General features: G+C 38.2%; 1 protein-coding gene across 1 annotated transcript in view; it reads left to right on the forward strand.

Annotated features, from left to right (window-relative positions):
* LOC133635240 (collagen alpha-1(XXIV) chain) overlaps window positions 1-21,109 on the forward strand; it is a 251,057-nt gene that overhangs the window by 91,207 nt on the left and 138,741 nt on the right. Inside the window, exons 6-7 of the mRNA XM_062028200.1 lie at window positions 15,337-15,390; window positions 15,795-15,848. Of these exons, the coding sequence (XP_061884184.1) occupies window positions 15,337-15,390; window positions 15,795-15,848 (108 nt within the window). The remainder of the gene's footprint in view (window positions 1-15,336; window positions 15,391-15,794; window positions 15,849-21,109) is intronic.

The following is a 21,109-nucleotide window of genomic DNA, read 5'->3' on the forward strand; positions in this document are numbered from 1 at the left end:
CAGGAAAATAAGTATGCAAGGTCAACAACAGCCTGAGGATATGTGTTTTGAAACGTTTTTTCTAACAAATTGTTTTGTTATGAAATCGAGAGCTTAGAAATCAGCAAATTACGTTACCTTGTCATCTGAGTTAATTACAGTTTATTTATATGTATTTGAAAACCAACACAACATAATGGCAGAAACATTTTGTAGACTCAACAAAATTGATGTACTGGTGTAGAATAACGCAAGTCATTGGTCTTGTGTACTTTCCAAGAACCGTCGCAGCACACATGCAATGCAACTAGACAAGTTGGGACCCGATGCTGCAAAGTCTTATTTGTATGTGTATCAGGAGGGTTGGGTACCAAGAGTGTGACAGATGAAGCAAGATACTATAGAAAAGTAGAGCTTTTTTGGAGGTAATCTTATTTTGCAACCATAGCTCTACTCAAATTGAAAGGCATAGCTTAATTTGTTGACTGACTCCTGGTTGACTCATCCTTGTGTACTTGAAGCTTTTGTAGAGAAGTCAGGCAAATTCCGTAAACATTATCTCAGTTGGTAGTCTTTTACCAAATGGCAACAATTATGGCAGTTAGGTTTTTTCCCACTTAAAAGACACTCTACCAGCCTTGCAGTGTTTGTAAATGAATAATCCCAACAGATGTTGGCAAGACACATTATAATAACCTAGTGTGCTTGCCTGACTACCAAGCTTGGCACATCAGTCAATAATACGAGAATTGGATGGTAGAACTTTCCATTGTAAATGTTGTGTTGATGCAACCCACCAAGGATGTGGTGAAGTTGTGGTGACTGTGGCGCCAAATGACTACCAGGTCCTCTTACACTATGTTTTGGTTATAAAATCAGTTGCTCCTCTTGTGACAGTACATATTTAGATAGCAAGTTCCTAAAGGCTTAAAGGCTGATATGCCCCTGCACCCATTTTCTATACAGTTTACAGTATCTTGTCCAGGGGTTACAGGGCGAAATGACTCAGGCTGAATTGTAATTATACCCCTTTCCCCTTTGTCTTCGCCCTTTGCTTTGGTTTTGCGTGTGCATGTCGAACAAGAGGTGTCCCAATCTTGTAAGGTTAAGGGAATGGCTAAGTTCTAAAGGGGTGTATAGCCCTCCAAGCACTTGCAAAACAGTATTATTGGAAAGTTCCCATCTCACCGGTGACACAATGGCTGAGCAGAAAGCACATACATATAAGTTGGGCTGTCAAAAATAATGAATTAACTCATGTGATTAATCCCATGAAAATATTGCATTAATCATGTTTACGCAGATTAATCCCACAATCTATTTTGACTGCACATGCTCCTTTATCTGGTTACCTGAAAGGTGGTGTGGGTTGTTAAATGGTCAGTGATCATCAGGTCAATGTATACGTCTCCGCAAAGATGAGTGAGGAGACTCGGACAGGTGTCCTCACTGTTAAATCAGAATACACCCGGATGGAACATTAGACAAAACTGACAAAACATTTTAAGCAAATAAATAACATGCGTTCAATTAAAATATTTAAAGAATGTTCTTGCATTGAGAATTGCATTGGTGTCCAAATATTAGGCTTTTTTTCTAGTTAATGAAAATTTTGCAATTAGGTCATAACCTGTGATTAATCATGATTAATCAAAATTCAAAAGTGTTATTAATCTGATTACAATATAATTTAACCACACTAAATATAAGTAATTATAAGCATAGTAATGACATGTTTCATCAGGTATTTGATCTGTTGCTACTCTATGAAATATTTCCATGCTGTTGTTGTATTTTAAGCTCACTCGTCTTACAAACGGATCATCCTTTTTTTTAAATTACTTACAACATTTCATGAATGATTAGGCATTTTTTAAATTTATTTTAAATCGCTCGTCATGACAACCTAGCTAACACAACTATTGTACATATTGCAGCTTCTGAATACTGTGACGTTCACTTTCTATAGCGTATTATCTATCTAATGATAAGTACAGCCACCAAGAGCTTGGGGGGATGACTTAGCAAGGAACGACTGCCGTCTCATTTCTTAGAGCGTGTTTTTTTTTACCACTTCGTCTTAGATGTCTTTCTCTCAAGGGGTGAGGGCTAGTGGTTAGAATAAAGGGGAAGGGTTCAGGGAGAAGTGGTGTAATAATTGATTCCCACACGGGCTGCAAAATTACTTATTTAATCACTATACTCTATACTCCAGGGTTTCCCCTTAATATAACTGATAGTGGCGCATCGCCATGGCAAATTCATTGCTCCTTATGTGAAAGCAAATTAAAGTAATATAACACAATGTAGCCTCCAGAAGAAGTCACACAAAGTCTGACACTATTTGTATCTTTTATTGCCAATCCTATGCTCACAATTCCAACAGGTTTTACCTCCCGTGCAAACACTTTCGTCCCCTTGCTTTCCCAGACACACAACAACACTTCCTCGTTATCCCCCAATCTGCTGTCAGACATGGGCGGTGTGTTTGTGATCATGGAAAAAAGAACATCAAATCAAAACCACACAAACATAAAACATTAACACCAGCAGGTCGTTACAGTATAATTGTGTGTATATATATATATATATCTATATATATATATATATATATATATATATATATATATATATAGATATATATATATATAGATATATATATATCTATATATATATAGATATATATATATATATCTATATATATATATATATATATATGTGTGTGTACACCTACATATATATATACATGTGTACACTTACTAGGATATATATACACATTTGTATATACAGTATATATATCAATCACTATTGTCAAGTGATGAGACTTTGATCACCGAAAACAGCGCTGCCGAAACTGGATGTAAACAAGACGCACAGGATTGTCTGGACTATAGTCATCATGTTTGCGCTGTTGACGTAACTTCTTTAATATAGTCCAGATATACCCGCGGACAGCAATCCACAAAATGTGCAAATATTAAGAGAACAGTGGCGGCTTTTAAGGAGAGAAATTCTAACTGGAGCAGCAGCGCGAAGCAACTGTGACGTCATGTTCGCTGCAGCTCGCTTTTTGTCGGGGACATCGAGGGACAGAAGTAAACGTCTCTAAACACGAGTACATTCTATAATAAAACCATAAAAAGATGCTTGATTTGTTGCTAGTCCTTTTTAATTAAAAAAAAGGCACAACAAGTCTCTAGACACTTGAACAATTACATTGTACAATAAGCAGAAACAATTGAAAAAATATGTAAAAAATAAGAGATTTGTTTTTAAATATATCTATACATTTTTTGAGCCTTTTTAAAGAAAAGCCACCTATGCAAATTATGCAATGATGTAATAGTGACCACGCCACAAGCCATGTCCCGAACCAAACCAAACCCTATACTGTAGGGCGTACTTGAAGTTCCAATTTGTTCTCTATCATCTGTGACCTCGCTGTGCTTTTTTTCTGTTGTTTGTTTATTGTAAATGTTTCCGATTGTACGCAATGCACGGAACATGTGTTTTTTCACTCATATCCAATATCTGTTAATCTAATGCCCTAGTGGCTTGTCTCTGATTCATTCTCCAATCTAAAACCCCCTTCTTAGGGTGGAATGATGGATTGTGAGATGCTCCACCCTAATGTAGAGAAAAAAGTTAAACGCAGTTCACATGTTTCAAGCGCTGTCTGAAACGTTTTGACGGTGTGCTTGCAGAACATAAAAATGGGGTTTTCTAACTGCTTCATAGACTGTTGACATCTTTCAAACACTATTAAACTTTTTGGCTATGCTGGAATTTTCCCACTCACACATTTTTTGGCCTCAACTGCTGTCAGTCAAAACCCGCTTGAAGGTACTGAGGCGAATGTAATTGTCTGAGGTGTCAAACATGGTTTCGACTTACCAGAGCAAGCTGGATGTTTAAGCCCCTTCGTGTCAGAACCAGACAGAGAAAGGAATGATATTCAACTTCATCATTCAATTATTGTGATTGTGGTGGCATAAAATGACTTGTAGCACATTGATAGAAAAAAATGCATCGGGAGGTTGGTGTTTGTATATTAATGTATATCTAAATAAAGAATGTGTCATGATCTGTTGCCCGGGTCATGTTAGGTTTAGTTTGGTATTTCCTTAGTTGTTGTTTATTTCTGTTTCAATACCCTTGTTTGTATTCTTAGTTGCCGTGGGTGCTGATTTTGGTCACCTGCCTCTGATTAGTGGTCACGACGCTCACCTGCTCCTGATCACTAATCAGAGAGCTATTTATTCCTGTCTGGCAGTCTCGCTCGCTTCATGCGACAGCTTGTGTTTTGGTTAACTCTTATTTGTCACTAGCCTTTGCTTGTTCCTGTGTTAAGCTTTGCCGCAGTTTCTAGTACCATTGGCACCTCAGCCTTTTTGTATTTGTTCCCTCGCTTATGAAGAATAAATAAGCATCTTACCTGCACGCTGCTTTTTCTGCCGTCTCTTATGCATCTTGGGGACACAACATGCGACCCAGACGTAACAGAATGTGGAATTTACAATATTAACTATGAACAATAAAACACTGAATATTAAGAACCTATGAACGTATATCAATCAATTGCATTTATTTGAAACATTAGACCAGTGACGTGCGGTGAGGTTCATGGCTGGTGAGGCACTGACTTCATCACAGTCAGATTTACAAACATATGAACCCTAAAGAGTATCTTATTCACCATTTGATTGGCAGCAGTTAACGGATTGTGTTTAAAAGCTCATACCAGCATTCTTCCCTGCTTGGCACTCAGCATCAAGGGTTGAAATTGGGGGTTAAATCACCAAAAATGATTCCCGGGCGCGGCGCCGCTGCTGCCCACTGCTCCCCTCACCTCCCAGGGGGTGAACAAGGGGATGGGTCAAATGCAGAGGACAAATTTCATTACACCTAGTGTGTGTGGGACAATCATTGGTACTTTACCTTCACTTTAACTTTACACATACAAACTGTAGCACACAAAAAAGCACATTTAATAAAAAAAACGTTATTATGGTCTTACCTTTACTTATAAATGAAGTCCATGCGCCGCTGTTGTGCCGGATAATGCACCCCCGCCGTAGAATGCACCCCCTAACGGGAGTGTTATATCAACTAAAGCCCACACTTAAAGTTTCCACGTGCAAGATTGAATCCATTTAAAAAAGTGATTTAATAAGAAGCCAAAAAGTGCAAAAAAAATCATGTTCGTGTTGGAGGAGTTGTGAATGACTGAAATATGAAATCCGTGCTGCAGTCTGCAGGTGTACCTAATGTTGTGGCCCAGCAGCGACTGCAGCACGGATTTCATATTTCAGTCATTCACAACTCCTCCAACACGAACATTATTGTTTTTGCACTTTTTGGCTTCTTATTAAATAACTTTTTTAAATAGATTCAATCTTGCACGTGGAAACTTTAAGTGTGGGCTTTAGTTGGTATAACACTACCGTCAGGGGGTGCATTCTACGGCGGGGGTGCATGAGGTGGGATTACTGCGAGCCTCAGCCAGTGCGTCTTCGCAGCCGTTTTATGATTGCTCAGCACAAGAAATACGTTACACACATACAGTTGTTGACAAAATACATTGTACATTATATACCTCAGCTAACTAAACTATGGAAATGTATAATATAATTCATATAGCAATACGGTCTCACTGCACAGCCGGCCAGCAGTTAGCCGAGTCATTGCGCAATCCATGGTGAGGCTCAACTGGCTGGTGACTCACCGCAAGTCTCTTCTCAGTATTTGAACAGCAAATGTGAAAATTCAGCGATTTTGAATAAAATAATCTAAAACTGGTGAAGTTAAATGGAAAATAACTTTATAGTATAATCACTGGATACATATAACAATTTAATGATTTTTTTTTCTTATTACATTTTTTTTCTTTCCATGATGGCACGTGAGGCCCCGCCTCACCTGCCTCCCCTGACTGCACGTCACTGCATTAGACTTAGATTTAGACAAGCTTTGTTGATTCCCAGGGTGAATTGTGTGAGACATAGTAGCTCAATTACAAGAGGAAATGATAACTATGACACTGTCAAGGGCACTGAAAAAAAGGGGAATATTAAGCATAAAATATTAAAAAATGTTATAAAAAAATGTACAGCACAATGAACAATCACACTTACATTTAACAATCCAACAAGTCCAAAAAGGAGTAGGAAGAAGTGAAGCTTAGTTGATCCTACCCATGACCCACAAAAGTGTCTGATATTGTAATAAGGCACAGTTCTTCAGAAGTTATTCTTTGTTGTACTTTGTGAACATTACATGCTTATAATACCTCTCAACGTCGCTCCTCCTTTTCCGGTTCCACTTCAGTTACAATCAAGTAAAATGCACGCTGAAATGTGAAACATGAACACGACGGGTAAAATAACACCCACAATCTGATTTAATATCCATTTTCTGCAGAGCTCTGTTTTAGAAATCTGCTTCCACACGCTGGCTGCTTTGTAAACAAAACCCGCCCACTCTGCTTCGTGCCTAATCTGCATGGAGCTACTGTGATGTAGTCCCCATGATTACCGTAATAACCCGTATATCACTCAACAGCTCAGATTTCAACCATCTTGAGGGTTCCTGGTTCGATCCCTGCTTCCGCCATCCTAGTTACTGCAGTTGTGTCCTTGGGTTTTAGTTCATTAAATTTCACAACATTTTAGTCAGCTAAAATTACAGTGCATTTAGTAAATTTAAGCCCTCTTCTCTTACTCCCATTTATCCACATATTCTGATGTAGTACTTGTTAAATACATACAGTGTTGTTTTGGTGGTGAAAAATACAGCTTCCCTGTGTCAAAAAGGAGAGCATCTCCTTGGATCTGCTTTGTAACCCACTCTCTCGTGTACTGCTGCTGCTGCTGCTGCTGCTGCTGCATTTCCTGGCGCTCTTCAGCCTGCCTCTGTCCCTCGTGCATGACTGCCATCACCTTCATCTGTGTGGCCCTCTTGATGTCCCCAGGAAGCTGTGCCAGACCCTCATCTATATGTCTGGCAAAGGTGGAGGGACCACCTCTCTTGCCAGACATGAAGTCCAGGAGGGTTCGCTGACGACACACTCTGTGGAGACTCTCCCAGACTCAATGGTCGACTGTGAGTCTGACCCAGAGTCAGCCTGGATGCTGATGGGTGTTGGTGGGGGTAGTGCTGGCCCAGTAGCTGTGGCTGTTGCTGCTGCTGGTGTTGCGCTCCCACCACGGATGCTCACCACATTCCGACGTTCCACACTTTCGATGTGGTCTTTCAGGAAGGAGAACTGCTCCCACACCCACTTGTCCGTGGCAGACAAGTCCTCTTCTCTTTCCGCACCGTTGCCGGACATGCCCAGAATCCTCTTGAGCCGGCTCATCTGGGTCCAGTTCAACTTGTAGAAGGTTCTGAGTGCTTGCACCGCAACACCCATCTCAGCAGCGTTGTCCTCCCATAGCTTGTCTTTGGTGTGTGTGTCCTTGTACTCACTCATTCGCTTGGCATACAATGCGGGATGAGATTTCAGCCAGTCAATGACCTCTTCTTTCTGTGGATCGGTCAGTGTGGTGTAATAATACGGTTTGTTGTTACGTTTCTTGCGGGCAGGTGTGATGGTTGGCATCGCAGGCTCTGTCTCTGGCTCTGGGGTTGGTGTTGGAGACTTCGCCGGTGGTGTTGGAGACCTGTCCTCAACTGTGCCTGTCCCTCTCTGGTTCCTCTTTGCTGCACCTCTACCTCTACCTTTCTTGGGTCCCATTGTCAGGTTCAGGATACTGCAGGATACTTGGATGGTTCAGACTCAAGGCAATGAATGATACTCCAGTGGCAGCCCTCTTGCTTTTATAGGAGCGCGAGAAAGCGAGACGTGAGAGCGTGTGAGAGCGTCACCAAGCGTGTCAATCCTTCATCAAAGCGGCAACGTTCGCGCCAGCGGCATCAAAGCGTATCAAAGCGGCGACATTCGCGCCAAATCATCATCAAAGCGTACCGCTTTGTATCAATGTGCCTCAGATCTTGATGAAAGTGTAGCACATCTTGTCACAGGTTCGCAGCGAATAGTGGCGGAGCGTGTCACGTCGTGTCAGGTGGTGTCGTCTGGTGGCATGCGGTGGCATGCGGTGGCGACTGGGGTCCGCGCTTTGAACCAAGATCTGTTAAGCTTTCCTACGCTTTGAGTCAAGCTTTGCTGAGCTTTGATACGCTCTCGGCGCTTTATTCCATTCTTGACAGAGCGCAGAATTTTTTTAAACCGTTTAGAAATTTTTGCCGAACTTGCCGCATGTCCCGCTTCACTACAAGCTTTCCCACGATCCATTACGACCCTCACGCTTTAATCAGGCTTTGTTACGCTTTAACGCAGCTTTGCATGCCGCTTTAAAGCGCCGTCAAAGGGCCGTTGGTGTGAACCTAGCATTAGGGCAGTGATTGGATATACTCCAAACTCATCCCACCCATCTACAAGAAAAAATTGAATATGATTGGATTTATTTTCCGCAAACATTTTAATCTCATTTTTATTTGTTGACAAAAATGTCAGTTAATTTTGTCATTGTCTTAGGCGACATGCATTTAAAAAAATTAGTTATTGTCTCATTTTAGTCAACGAAACTGCTCCACAGTCACACACTGGTGGTGTTTACTACATTTGTGGTCACAGCTGCCCGAGAGTAGACTCAGACCACCACCAGTCATTCACATTTACATACCAGTATGGGCTGTGCTGGTCGGTGAAATGTCTTGCCCAGTAAACAATGTTGTTTTTGACAACCATCTTACATTTAGTCTTAGTCTTAGTCTTTTGGACTAAAATGCTTATTAGTTTTAGTCACATTTTAGTCACTTTTATATGTGATAGTTTTAGTCTAGTTTTAGTCGACGAAAACTCAAAAGTAGGGATGTCCGATAATGGCTTTTTGCCGATATCCGATATTCCGATATTGTCCAACTCTTTAATTACGGATACCGATATCAACCGATACAGATATCAACCAATATATGCAGTCGTGGAATTAACACATTATTATGCCTAATTTGGACAACCATGTATGGTGAAGATAAGGTACTTTTTAAAAAAAACAATAAAATAAGATAACTAAATTAAAAACATTTTCTTGAATAAAAAAGAAAGTAAAACAATATAAAAACAGTTACATAGAAACTAGTAATTAATGAAAATTAGTAAAATTAACTGTTAAAGGTTAGTACTATTAGTGGACCAGCAGCACGCACAATCATGTGTGCTTACAGACTGTATCCCTTGCAGACTGTATTGATATATATTGATATATAATGTAGGAACCAGAATATTGAAAACAGAAAGAAATGGGGGGAGGGAGGTTTTTTGGGTTGGTGCACTAATTGTAGGTGTATCTTGTGTTTTTTATGTTGATTTAATAAAAAATAAAAAATAAAAAAAACGATACAGATAATAAAAAAACGATACCGATAATTTCCGATATTACATTTTAACGCATTTATCGGCCGATAATATCGGCAGGCCGATATTATCAGACATCCCTACTCAAAAGGGTTTTAGTCTAGTTTTAGTCAATGAAAAGTCAAAAAGGTTTTAGTCTAGTTTTAGTCCCAAAAAAAAGAATAAAAAGTATAATATAAGTATATAATTATAGTCTTTTAACAAATTAATTTAGGTCAATAAGTATTGGAGATTGCTGTTGGGCAGTGTCACACATAAGTTGTGAAAATAGCAGCAGATCTATAAGTTCAACCCATTGTAAGCTTGCAGATCTGCTATTTTCACAAATAATAACAATAAAGGAATGGTTTTAGACATATAAGATTATAGGATATATATATATATAGGATTTTGTATTACACACAGATAAAGTGGTAACAATGGAATCAAAGTTCATTACTCCAAAAAAGCCAAAAAACAAAAACATTCGACTTCAGCAATTGTGGCTTTATTTGTCAGAATTTGTTAAAGTACAATGAACATAAACATGCCCAAAATATGAGTGATGGATGAGGAACACATATGCTCAACTTGGCCCTGTCTGCCAGTGCAATTACAACAGATATCATACAACCCCACTCTCTTTAATTTGTGCAAACCATGTAATAAAATAATCAATTAATTCCTGAGGTACAGTGAGGTAGGTTGTAAGTTATACCAGAGAGTTATACTGTACATACTTGAAAGTATGAAACAAACACGTTCTTAAGTTTTTGGAACAAAATAGACCACCCTGTAAATACTGTTAACACTAGTAAATTCAATAAATAAAAACAACAACAGTGTTTAATATGAATTAGAGGCTTTTAGGCTAAAGCTAGCAGACTCTACGTATAACAGTAACTCGACCTGTTTAACATATCAAGTTACGTGCTGACAGAATGTACTCACAAAGAGATAACCACACCGTCACTGAATGTAAACATGGCTAAACATGCTGCTAAAGTAACACACACATAATGAATTGACGTTAGCGTAACAAAAGCTAACTTTAGCCTGAAGTTAGCAGCCCATTTGCGCCAGGAGTATGTGGAAAACGTACTAATGTATTAGCTTACTATGACATTTATCGATTATGTTTAACAGCATTTGTAACTTACCTTCGAAAAAATATCCTTGAGGCGAGCCTTAAGGTACCGCTTAAGGTTGGCCGTATTTTTTCCGCATATTTTGTGAAAAAATGTGTCACCGTCTTCCTTCACAATACACTCTGTTTTATTATCTGCTGGGTTATATTTAAAATACACCCATATGTCGTCTCAACGTTTGCGACCACCGAGCCCCTGTGTTGAAACTGCCGCCGCCATCACGGTCCATTGCCTGATGAGTAACAACAGTCTGACGTGTTGAGCACGTTGTGCGCTGCACGCCAGTTGGTGGGCGTGACCAAACAAGGATAGAATGCAGCAGCAGATACTTTGTAGGTTTTAATTGACACACACAATAAACAGAAATGTCATGCATTTTAAACGTCTGACAGATTACCCACTAACATTTTCGTCCGTTCTCGTCTCGTCAACGAAAACTCACACACGTCTCGTCATGTTTTCGTCATCAGAGAGACATGTTTATCTCGTCACCGTCTCGTTATCGTCATGAAAAAAAGTGGCGTCAACGAAATGATTTCGTCATCGTCATCGTTGACGAAAACAACACTGCAACAGCACTGGCTGTGTTCTTCCAGTTTTTGGACAACCTGCTTTATTTCCTGAAATGGCAAACAATTGGAAAGTCCAAGGAACTCAGTGAAGAGCTAAGAAGGAGATCATAGATTCACACGTCAAGTTTGTAGAAGTCTTTTTGAGCCTTAAGAGTTACAAAACCATCAGTTCACTTCGACAAGGTTAAAAGGATATTATTGTCACCATCAGATAAAAGAGAAATATGTTGACAGGTTAAGGGACAACCAACCCTCAAGCCAGCGTCACTAATGAAAGAGGAAGACCTCAAAATTCTTCTACGTCACCTCATATCAACAGCTACAGTACATGACTGAAACTTGGACATGATTGCTTTACGACAGGACAATAATCAAAAACACGCATCAAAACTGGTTTTAGAATAGGCACAGCAGGCTAACATTAAGCTTTTGGAATGGCCTTCCCAAACCCCCGACCTCAACCGCGTTGAACATTTGTGGACTATGCTTGAAAGTTGGGTCAGTGTCAGTATATCAAAGGTTTTAAATGAACTCTACCAAGTCTGCCAAAAAAGAGTGGTCAAGTATCAAGACAGAATTATGCCAGAGTCTTGTTGTTGGTGACAAGTGTCTGGTCAAGTTGAAATTTTATACAGGACTTGTTTTTTCTCTACATCTCAAGAAAAAAAATAAATGAAGAGGGCTCGGCAAAAAGACTGGAAACTGTATCACAAATATTTATTTATCAATAAATATTGATATATTTATGACCTATGGAAAATATGGACCAGAAGAAAAATATAAAGATTGTTAACATTTTCATTTCAATAACCTTCCTCTCCTTATAATCCCCTCAGCTATCAAGGCAGGAAGGAAAGGAAATGTCAACACAACCATGGAAAATACTCAATCAATGTAAACAAAATCTAAAATCACAATAAACACTTAACAGTAACCTCTTTAAATTAAAGTGCAAAAATAAGGAATATGTAAGAAATACTTAATCATGTGAAACAAAATAGTGCAAAGTGTGAAAAGGTAAACAGAGAGAAATCTAAGAAAAACTATTTTGTGAAGGTTTAGTGCCAGTAAGTTATGTGGTCTGTGTATTAGGTCTGTTATTCCTATTAAAATAATGAAATTAATTTATGTTATGTAGTAATTACTATTTAAATATTATTGGACCATTTTTTTATTTTAAAGTAGAACATGTGTTGTATTGTGTTATTTATTTTATTTACACTGTCCTGCACTTTAGTTCCTGCCTGTTGTTTCCATACATGCAAATAGGAATCGGACGAGGGTTGGAAAGAAAAGATAAGAGAGGCAAAGGACTACGGTCCATTTGAAAAAAATCAAAAAATATGCCATACTGTCGAGGTGACTTTTCCTATTTTATCTGCAATTTCTTTGCTTCCTGCAGCACTCATTTTTAGTTTATTTTCTCACTCCATGCAGAGAATTAACAGCGAGACAGGAAGATGGAGTAACTAAACTTGATAGTTGATACTGTTACGTCATATATAAATATATATATATATATATATATATATATATATATATATATATATATATATATATATAAGTATATATATATATATATATATATATATATATATATATATATATATATATATATATATATATATATATATATATATATATATATATATATATATATATAAAACCTAGGCTATATATATATATATATATATATATATATATATATATATATATATATATATATATATATATATATATATATATATATATAAATATATATATATATATATATATATATATATATATATATATATATATATATACCGAATGCAGCTGAGATAGGCTCCAGCACCCCCCGCGAACCCGAAAGGGACAAGCGGTAGAAAATGGATGGATGGATATATATATATATATATATATATATATAGTCTAGGTTTTTGTGGTTTATCTGTTATACAATGTTATCTGGGGTAGAGCAGATTATACGTTAGGTCAGGAAAAACACAGATGCTATTTCATCCTTACAAGCCTGTTTCGCAGGTTTCTGCTCTTTAGGAGATTTAAATAAAAATAAAAAAATCCCCTGAAGAGCAGGGGCATCACATGGACAAATATACGACCTGTGGTCAGATGAAACAAAAATGTTGCTGTTTGGCCACAATACCCAGCAATATGTTTGGAGGAAAAAAGGTGAGGCCTTTAATCCCAGGAACACCAGGCCTACCATCAAGCATGGTGGTGGTAGTATTATGCCCTGGGCTTGTTTTTCTGCCAATGGAACTGGTGCTTTACAAAGAGTAAATGAAATGACAATGAAAAAGGAGGATTACCACCAAATTCTTCAGAACGACCTAAAATCATCAGCCCGGAGGTTAGGTCTTGGGCGCAGTTGGGTGTTCCAACAGGACAATGACCCCAAACACACGTCAAAAGTGGTAAAGGAATGGCTAAATCAGGCTAGAATTAAGGTTTTAGAATGGCCTTCCCAAAGTCCTGACTTAAACGTGTGGACAATGCTGAAGAAACAAGTTCATGTCAAAAAAACAACAAATTTAGCTGAACTGCACCAATTTTGTCAAGAGGAGTGGTCAACAATTCAACCAGAAGCTTGCCAGAAGCTTGTGGATGGCTACCAAAAGTGCCTTATTGCAGTGCAACTTGCCAAGGGACATGTAACTAAAAATAACATTGCTGTATGTATACTTTTGACCCAGCAGATTTGGTCACATTTTCAGTAGACTCATAATAAATTCATAGAAGAACCAAACTTCATGAATGTTTTTTGTGACCAACAAGTATGTGCTCCAATCACTGTATCACAAAAAAATAACAGTTGTAGAAATTATTGGAAACTCAAGACAGCATGTTTTTTACAAGTGTATGTAAACTTTTGATCGCAACTGTATATACATATATATATATATATATATATATATATATATATATATATATATATATATATATATATATATATATATATATATATATATATATATATACACAGTATATATATATATATATATATATATATATATATATATATATATATATACAGTATATATATATATATATATATATATATATATATATACATACGTGTGTGTGTGTGTGCGTGTGTGTGTGTGTGTGTGTATGTGTGTGTAGTGGAAATACATATATATACATCTATATACTGTATACGTATATATAGAGATATCCCAAATGTTTTATTGAACGCATTTTTTTATTGATATCGATTACGTGTCTATCACGATATATATTGATATCCTTTTATCAGCACAGCCTTAATTTTGACCTATCACCATTGCTGATGTTAAAGGGGACCCAGAATGATTCCCCACGTCCTTATGGTCTAGATACGTATTGGTTTTGGTTTTTGTAAATTTTGTTTACATTTTGTTTTATAGTCACATTCATAACCCGTTTTTTGAGTCCATAAGCAAACGGTCCGTGTGTGTGAAGGTGTTCCCAGACTGCAAATGAAACCACGCCCCACCCTCTCCAAAAGTATCAGAATTTATCTTTTCAAAACGTACTATTTCGTTTTTAGTCACAGCAGAAAGAAACTTTATTAATTTAGGCACACCTGTCATTTTTTGGATCAATACAGAGCTGCATAAAAAGCCAGCATTTATGTCACTTCATGAAACACGTGGTGTTGTGGTATTGTGCGCATGCCAGTATAAGATGAAAATAATACAAAAGTACTTTAGCCTAATTTATCTTGTGTTTCCTCTAACCAAGTTGTAATTTTGCAACAGTGCTGTCTTTTTCGTCAGAGTTTAACTGCTAATCCAACTTGTGCTACCTGGCTCATGCTGACAAAATGTGTGTAAAATGTCATAGACAAATAAACACGGAAACACCTATTATATAGACATCAGAGCATGCAACAAGAATATATGACACTGGAGGCTCCAGGCATCCGCACAAGAGAGCAGAACAGAGAGGAGGGGCCTTGCAGTGAACATGAACTAGAAATGCCCACATTAGTACATTTGTCAATCTGTGACTTATAAAAGGCCCACTGTTGAAAAAGAGTGAAAAAAATAGCGTTCAGAGGCATCCAAAGCTTCCTGCAAGCTCACGCCCAAATGCATGAATCTTATGATTTGTTGCTTTAACATGAGTGTAATAAAATGATGCCTGGGGTTGTTTTGAGATGACAGAAATAGAACAACAATGCTTCTTGTCAGTCGCAGATGGATGTGAAACAGATTCGGGATGCTGTCCTTAACCTTTGACCATGTCTTCATCCTAGGGTGCAAAAGGAGACCCAGGGCTGTCTCCAGGCCAAGCTCCACCAGGAGAAAAGGTACAACACTGACTACTCTGTTCTTGTTTGTTTCTATGATTGTGGGAGGCCCTCTTTATTTTTCTTGCGTGTTTTCCCGTTTGACATGTGTCTTTTTTGTCTCTTTTTCTTTCAACTGTAATTCATATTTTCCAGAGCAGCACAGTTACACGTCTTCATTTAATTATGCGCACATAGTGTATTTTCAGTGTTCCTATACATTAATTTATTTAATCATCAGCTCCTACAATTCCAATACTTTCCATGTTTTGTTCTATAAAATAAGCGGTTATTTATTTCACAGAAAAGCTAGTCAATTCTCTTCACATATTAATCAGTCCAGATATCTTTAATTTTACACATTTACATGACCATACTTACCTATTGCAATGTTTTACATTTCTCTCTGTTATTTCTTTCAAAAGGGCGATAAAGGTCCACCAGGTCTGCCAGGTCCTGATGGTTTTCCAGGCTTGCTGGTAAGATTCAGTCTGTTTTAGTATATAAAAATAGTTATAGCTCACATTGATTAACTCGCTGTTATTGAGTATATTAGGTTTGAAATGATAATGTTATTTTCTTAGGGTTCATGCATGCATGATGCCTTTAAAGGCCTACTGAAACCCACTACTACCGACCACGCAGTCTGATAGTTTATATATCAATGATGAAATCTTAACATTGAAACACATGCCAATACGGCCGGGTTAACTTATAAAGTGCAATTTTAAAATTCCCGCCACACTTCCGGTTGAAAAACTCCTTTGGATATGATTTATGCGCGCGACGTCACAAAATCCACGGAAGTGGTTGGACCCCATCGAACCCGATACAGAAACCTCTTGTTTTCTTCGACAAAATTCCACAGTATTCTGGACATCTGTGTTGGTGAATCTTTTGCAATTTGTTTAATGAACAATGGAGGTTGCAAAGAAGAACGTTGTAGGTGGGATTGATCGGTGTATTAGCGGCTAAGTACAATACTTACAGCAACACAACAAGGACTACTTACTACGCCTAGCCGATGCTTGCCGCCAAACCCACAGATGAAGTCCTTCGTCGCGCCGTCGAACGCTGGAACGCAGGTGAGCACGGCTGTTGATGGGAAGATGAGGGCTGGCTGGCGTAGGTGGAGCGCTAATGTTTTTATCATAGTTCTGTGAGGTCCGGTTGCTAAGTTGCTAAATTAGCCTTAGCGTCGTTAGCAACAGCATTGTTAAGCCTTACCAGGCTGAGAATTTTTAACCGTGTAGTTACATGTACATGGTTTAATAGTATTGTTGATCTTCTGTCTATCTTTCCAGTCAGGGGTTTATTTATTTTGTTTCTATCTTCATTTGAGAACGATGCTATCACGTTAGCTCAGTAGCTAGTGTGTCACCGATGTATTGTCGTGGAGATAAAAGTCACTTTAAATGTCCATTTTGCGTTCTCGCCTCTCATTTTCAAGAGGATATAGTATCCGAGGTGGTTTAAAATACAAATCCGTGATCCACAATAGAAAAAGGAGAGAGTGTGGAATCCAATGAGCCAGCTTGTACCTAAGTTACGGTCAGAGCGAAAAAAGATACGTCCATCACTGCCTCTCCAGTCCTTCACTGTAACGTTCCTCATCTACGAATCTTTCATCCTCGCTCAAATTAATGGGGTAATCGTCGCTTTGTCGCTCCGAATCTCTCGCTCCATTGTAAACAATGGGGAATTGTGAGGAATACTAGCTCCTGTGACGTCACGCTACTTCCGGTACAGGCAAGGCTTTTTTTATCAGCGAGCAAAAGTTGCGAACTTTATCGTCGATTTTCTCTACTAAATCATTTCAGCAAAAATATGGCAATATCGCGAAATGATCAAGTATGACACATAGAATGGATCTGCTGTTCCCGTTTAAATTTAAAAAAATCATTTCAGTAGGCCTTTAATAGCCCACTCGGGCTTGCTCTATTAAACCATTGTTATAAATATTGTATGCACAGTGTCGACATTTTAGTTTTAATTTGTCTCAATATGACTCTTGACTATTCTCTGACAATATGCACTTAGTTTTTCTCTTGTGCTGCCTTTTCCTAACCAGAGCTTTAGAGTTTTGAGAGGAGATGTGTCTAAAATATATTTTGCTTTAACGTCAAGGGTCATTTGAAAGCCACCCAGTTCCGGGGTCAATGAGCCAATTAAAGGCATCTCAGGTTGTGTGTGCTAATCAATAAAATAAGACATGTTGCAATGGAAGACCAATCCCTAAACCTCCATACATTGTACATGCCTGTGGAACTTTTTGAAACCTAATGTCTTCCATAATTTGATAGAAAGCAATAATTTCTGATTATCCACAGACTCAAAAAAGTACAGCATGTCCAGAATTGAACTGGACTCTTTCATGCATGTCGTCTAGGGTCTGGTCTTGACAAAAGTCACAAGTGAACTGGCTTGACTGATAATTAATTCATGGCTTTGTCTTTACCTGTCATGTTATACATGCATTTTCTCTTAATATTCAATCCACCCCTTGTTACAACTTAGACGTCCACTTAACTGTCCTCGAGATGGATGATAAACATTTCATTCGGGCTCCAGTTTGCACAGCAACAACTTCACAACCTTTTGCCTGTAAGAAGTGCTCACTCTTAGGCTATATTTACCATCACTATCTTGATAGATACACTACACTGCTGTTCAAGTAGATTCTTAAAATTTTGAGCAGGGTCCCCTCATAGCTGACCTTCACCTTGCTTCCTATGAGGATGTCTTTGTGTTTGCAGTAGCTAAACCCAATATAGCCAAAGCACAAACTGCCCTGTTGAAGTATTTTTAGAGTAAATGACAGACTAAGGTTATAAGCTCTTTACCCCCAAGTGTGACTTTTATTGAGGGTAAAGGTTCATGTGTCACCTCAGCATGCAGCAGAATCAGTGGCACCACCTCAAAATATATTTACCTGTCCTTGAACTGTATTGTTAAGCCCCCAAAACATCTGCTTAACAGCTCTCTCAAACTAACTGGGAGAAACAAAACATCTCAGATTTACCAAACACTAAAACACGTTTTATCAGCGTTTACAAAACTTGTTCAGCTCCTTACCCAAAGTAGAAATATACAAAAATTTTTTAAAGATATTTACAAGGGTTCTGCTGATCAATCGTCCACTGTTCAGTGTCGGCTGATTTTCTTGAAAAAGTATCTGCCTATGCTTTTGAATGATGATTACAAACGCTGATCCCCTTTGGCTGATAATTTATTTATCTATTAGTCCTCAGCTGACAAGCTAGCAGCTAATTGTCGATATCCATACATAGTTTGTATCCCTTCCCTAATTTAATTAAAGTCACCTCTATTACGGCAAATAAATTGGATTTTTTTTTACTCTCTTAAGTACATTATCACTGTAGGACGAGGTTAAACATTATACACACCAAGAGAAAGCAGGAGCAGGAATGCTAATAGCTAAGCTAGCCACCAAGCTAGCTTCAAGCCACACCAGGAATAAGTGCTTAGTAATGTATAAGAAGTGTAGATGGAAGTGTGTTACAGCAAGCAGTAAGCAGCTATTAACAGGAAACTAACTAAGAGTCTAGAGAGAGCATATTATAACAACAACTGTTGGTGTGTCAGCACTGTCACAGTCAGTACACGACATCTAAGAGGTGGGCAGGTCTATCCATAAATTGGTACTGTCGACACCAGGGGTAGTATCACTATATGATCAACACTAGAGTTATTTTATCGATATTTTTATTTTCTCAAAATATATATTTTTTGTTTTTGTTCATGTTTACTGTATTTTCCGGACCATAGGGCGCACTGCCGATGAATGGTCTATTTTCGATCTTTTTTCATATAAGGTTTATCGGGCGCATTAAAGTAGTCATATTATTATATTTTTCTAAATTGAAAACACTTCGTTGTGGTCTACATAACATGGTTCTTTGGTCAAAATGTTGCATAGATTATGTTTTACAGATCATCTTCGAGCCGCTTTCTGACAGTCGCTTCAGGATGTGGGCGGTCTTATTTACGTGGCTCACCTTTGGCAGAATCTTCTCCCCGTCATCTTTGTTGCAGCGGTGTAGCGTGCAAGAACGGGGGTGGAAGAAGTGTCAAAAGATGGAGCTAACTGTTTTAATGACATTCAGACTTTACTGAAATCAATAACGGAGCAGCATCTCCTCATCCGCCGGAAATGTGTCCCGTGAAAAAACGTCCGACCGGAACTCTCTAATAACTAAAGTTCCTTGGGTGAATAATGTAAACTCACTACACCGGTATGTTTTAGCGCTTTAATGGCAAGTTTATTGACATATATAAGTAAGAACTTTACACTACTTTATGTTAGATATGGCAACCGCAGAGGATGAATGTCACATAACAAGAAGATAGAGAAAAAGAAGAAGCTTATTGACTACGGTGTCGACAGACTACAAAGGCGGACGCGCACTATTTTTCAGGATTTATGCAGATCCCAAATACAGATCAGCAGGTACCAGAAGGCAAGAAAAGTTGCTTTTGCATAATATTGCGAAACAAAACGCAGATAACATGTCTTACCTTATACACACACCATAATAATACTCGTATGTTTAATGCGCCGACAATCCATCAAGCGGTGCGGCTCCATGGCTTACCAAAGTCGTACTAAAACATTTTGATAGATTTTTGAGCGCCGTGTGTAATGTTCTATATTTTCAATGGAACATTTAAAATGTGGGTGTTGTTTACTTGAGTCATAGTGCAGTCTACACATATCTCTTATGTTTGACTGCCATTTACTGGTCACACTTATCATTACAACATGTACCAAATAAAATAGCTTTGAGGTCCGTAAGCAAAACCAGAATTATTCAGTACATTAAGCTAATTATAAGGCGCACTGTCAAGTTTTGAGAAAAAAAAAACGATTTTAAGTGCGCCTTATAGTCCGGGAAATATGGTACACATTCAGAGAATAAGTCCCTGCATACAAGGACTTTGAGGGCAAAAATAAATGAGTAATAGTCGTTTTAATAACGGGCAGCATGCGTGCAGTTTCGTCTTTAACCACTATGAAAGCACAGCGTTCACGTCATCCTTGGCCGTCTTCCTGGGTTCCTTCTTTTGCCCAAGAGACGTGTTTATTTTGAACTCCTCTATCCACTCAGCCTTGTGCTTGATGATGTTCAAGGGGAAATACACTTTTTTTGGAATGTTGCCTGTAGTTCACAATCATTATGAGAGACAAGAACACACAGGTGTCATAATTTTTTTTTGACGCTTGGAAGATGTGGCAAATGGGAGTCACCTTTGTAGCCTTCAAAAACACCTTCAAAACCCCCCATCAATGTTTTGTGTACGCACTGCTAGTCTATATATAATGTAGTAAGAGACACGTTCATAATAATATGTAATATGTACAATATTTACCGTATTTTGATCATTTTAATAATTGCCGGAACTAATTATTTGGCGCATTTATTTCTGTTTCCATAGCAGTGCACGTCCGACAATGTGTGTTCCTACTTCCCTGATACAAAACACTTGTGTGTTCTAATCAGGGCAGACTTGCTAACAAACAACAAAGACGACTAATTTTGGACAAATGAGGATTCACAACCTTATCTTTTTTAATCTGAATTTATGGAGGACGAACTACTGCTTCTAGAAGCCAGCACGAAGGAAGAGTGAGGCGTCGGCGCAAACGGAAGCCGAGAAAGTGAGGTGAAAAGGAATCAAAGCTGCAAAATGTGGAACTTGAAGCCAAAACTATTTCGAC

Source organism: Entelurus aequoreus, linkage group LG19 (assembly GCF_033978785.1).
Source record: "Entelurus aequoreus isolate RoL-2023_Sb linkage group LG19, RoL_Eaeq_v1.1, whole genome shotgun sequence".
Lineage (NCBI taxonomy): Eukaryota > Metazoa > Chordata > Actinopteri > Syngnathiformes > Syngnathidae > Entelurus > Entelurus aequoreus.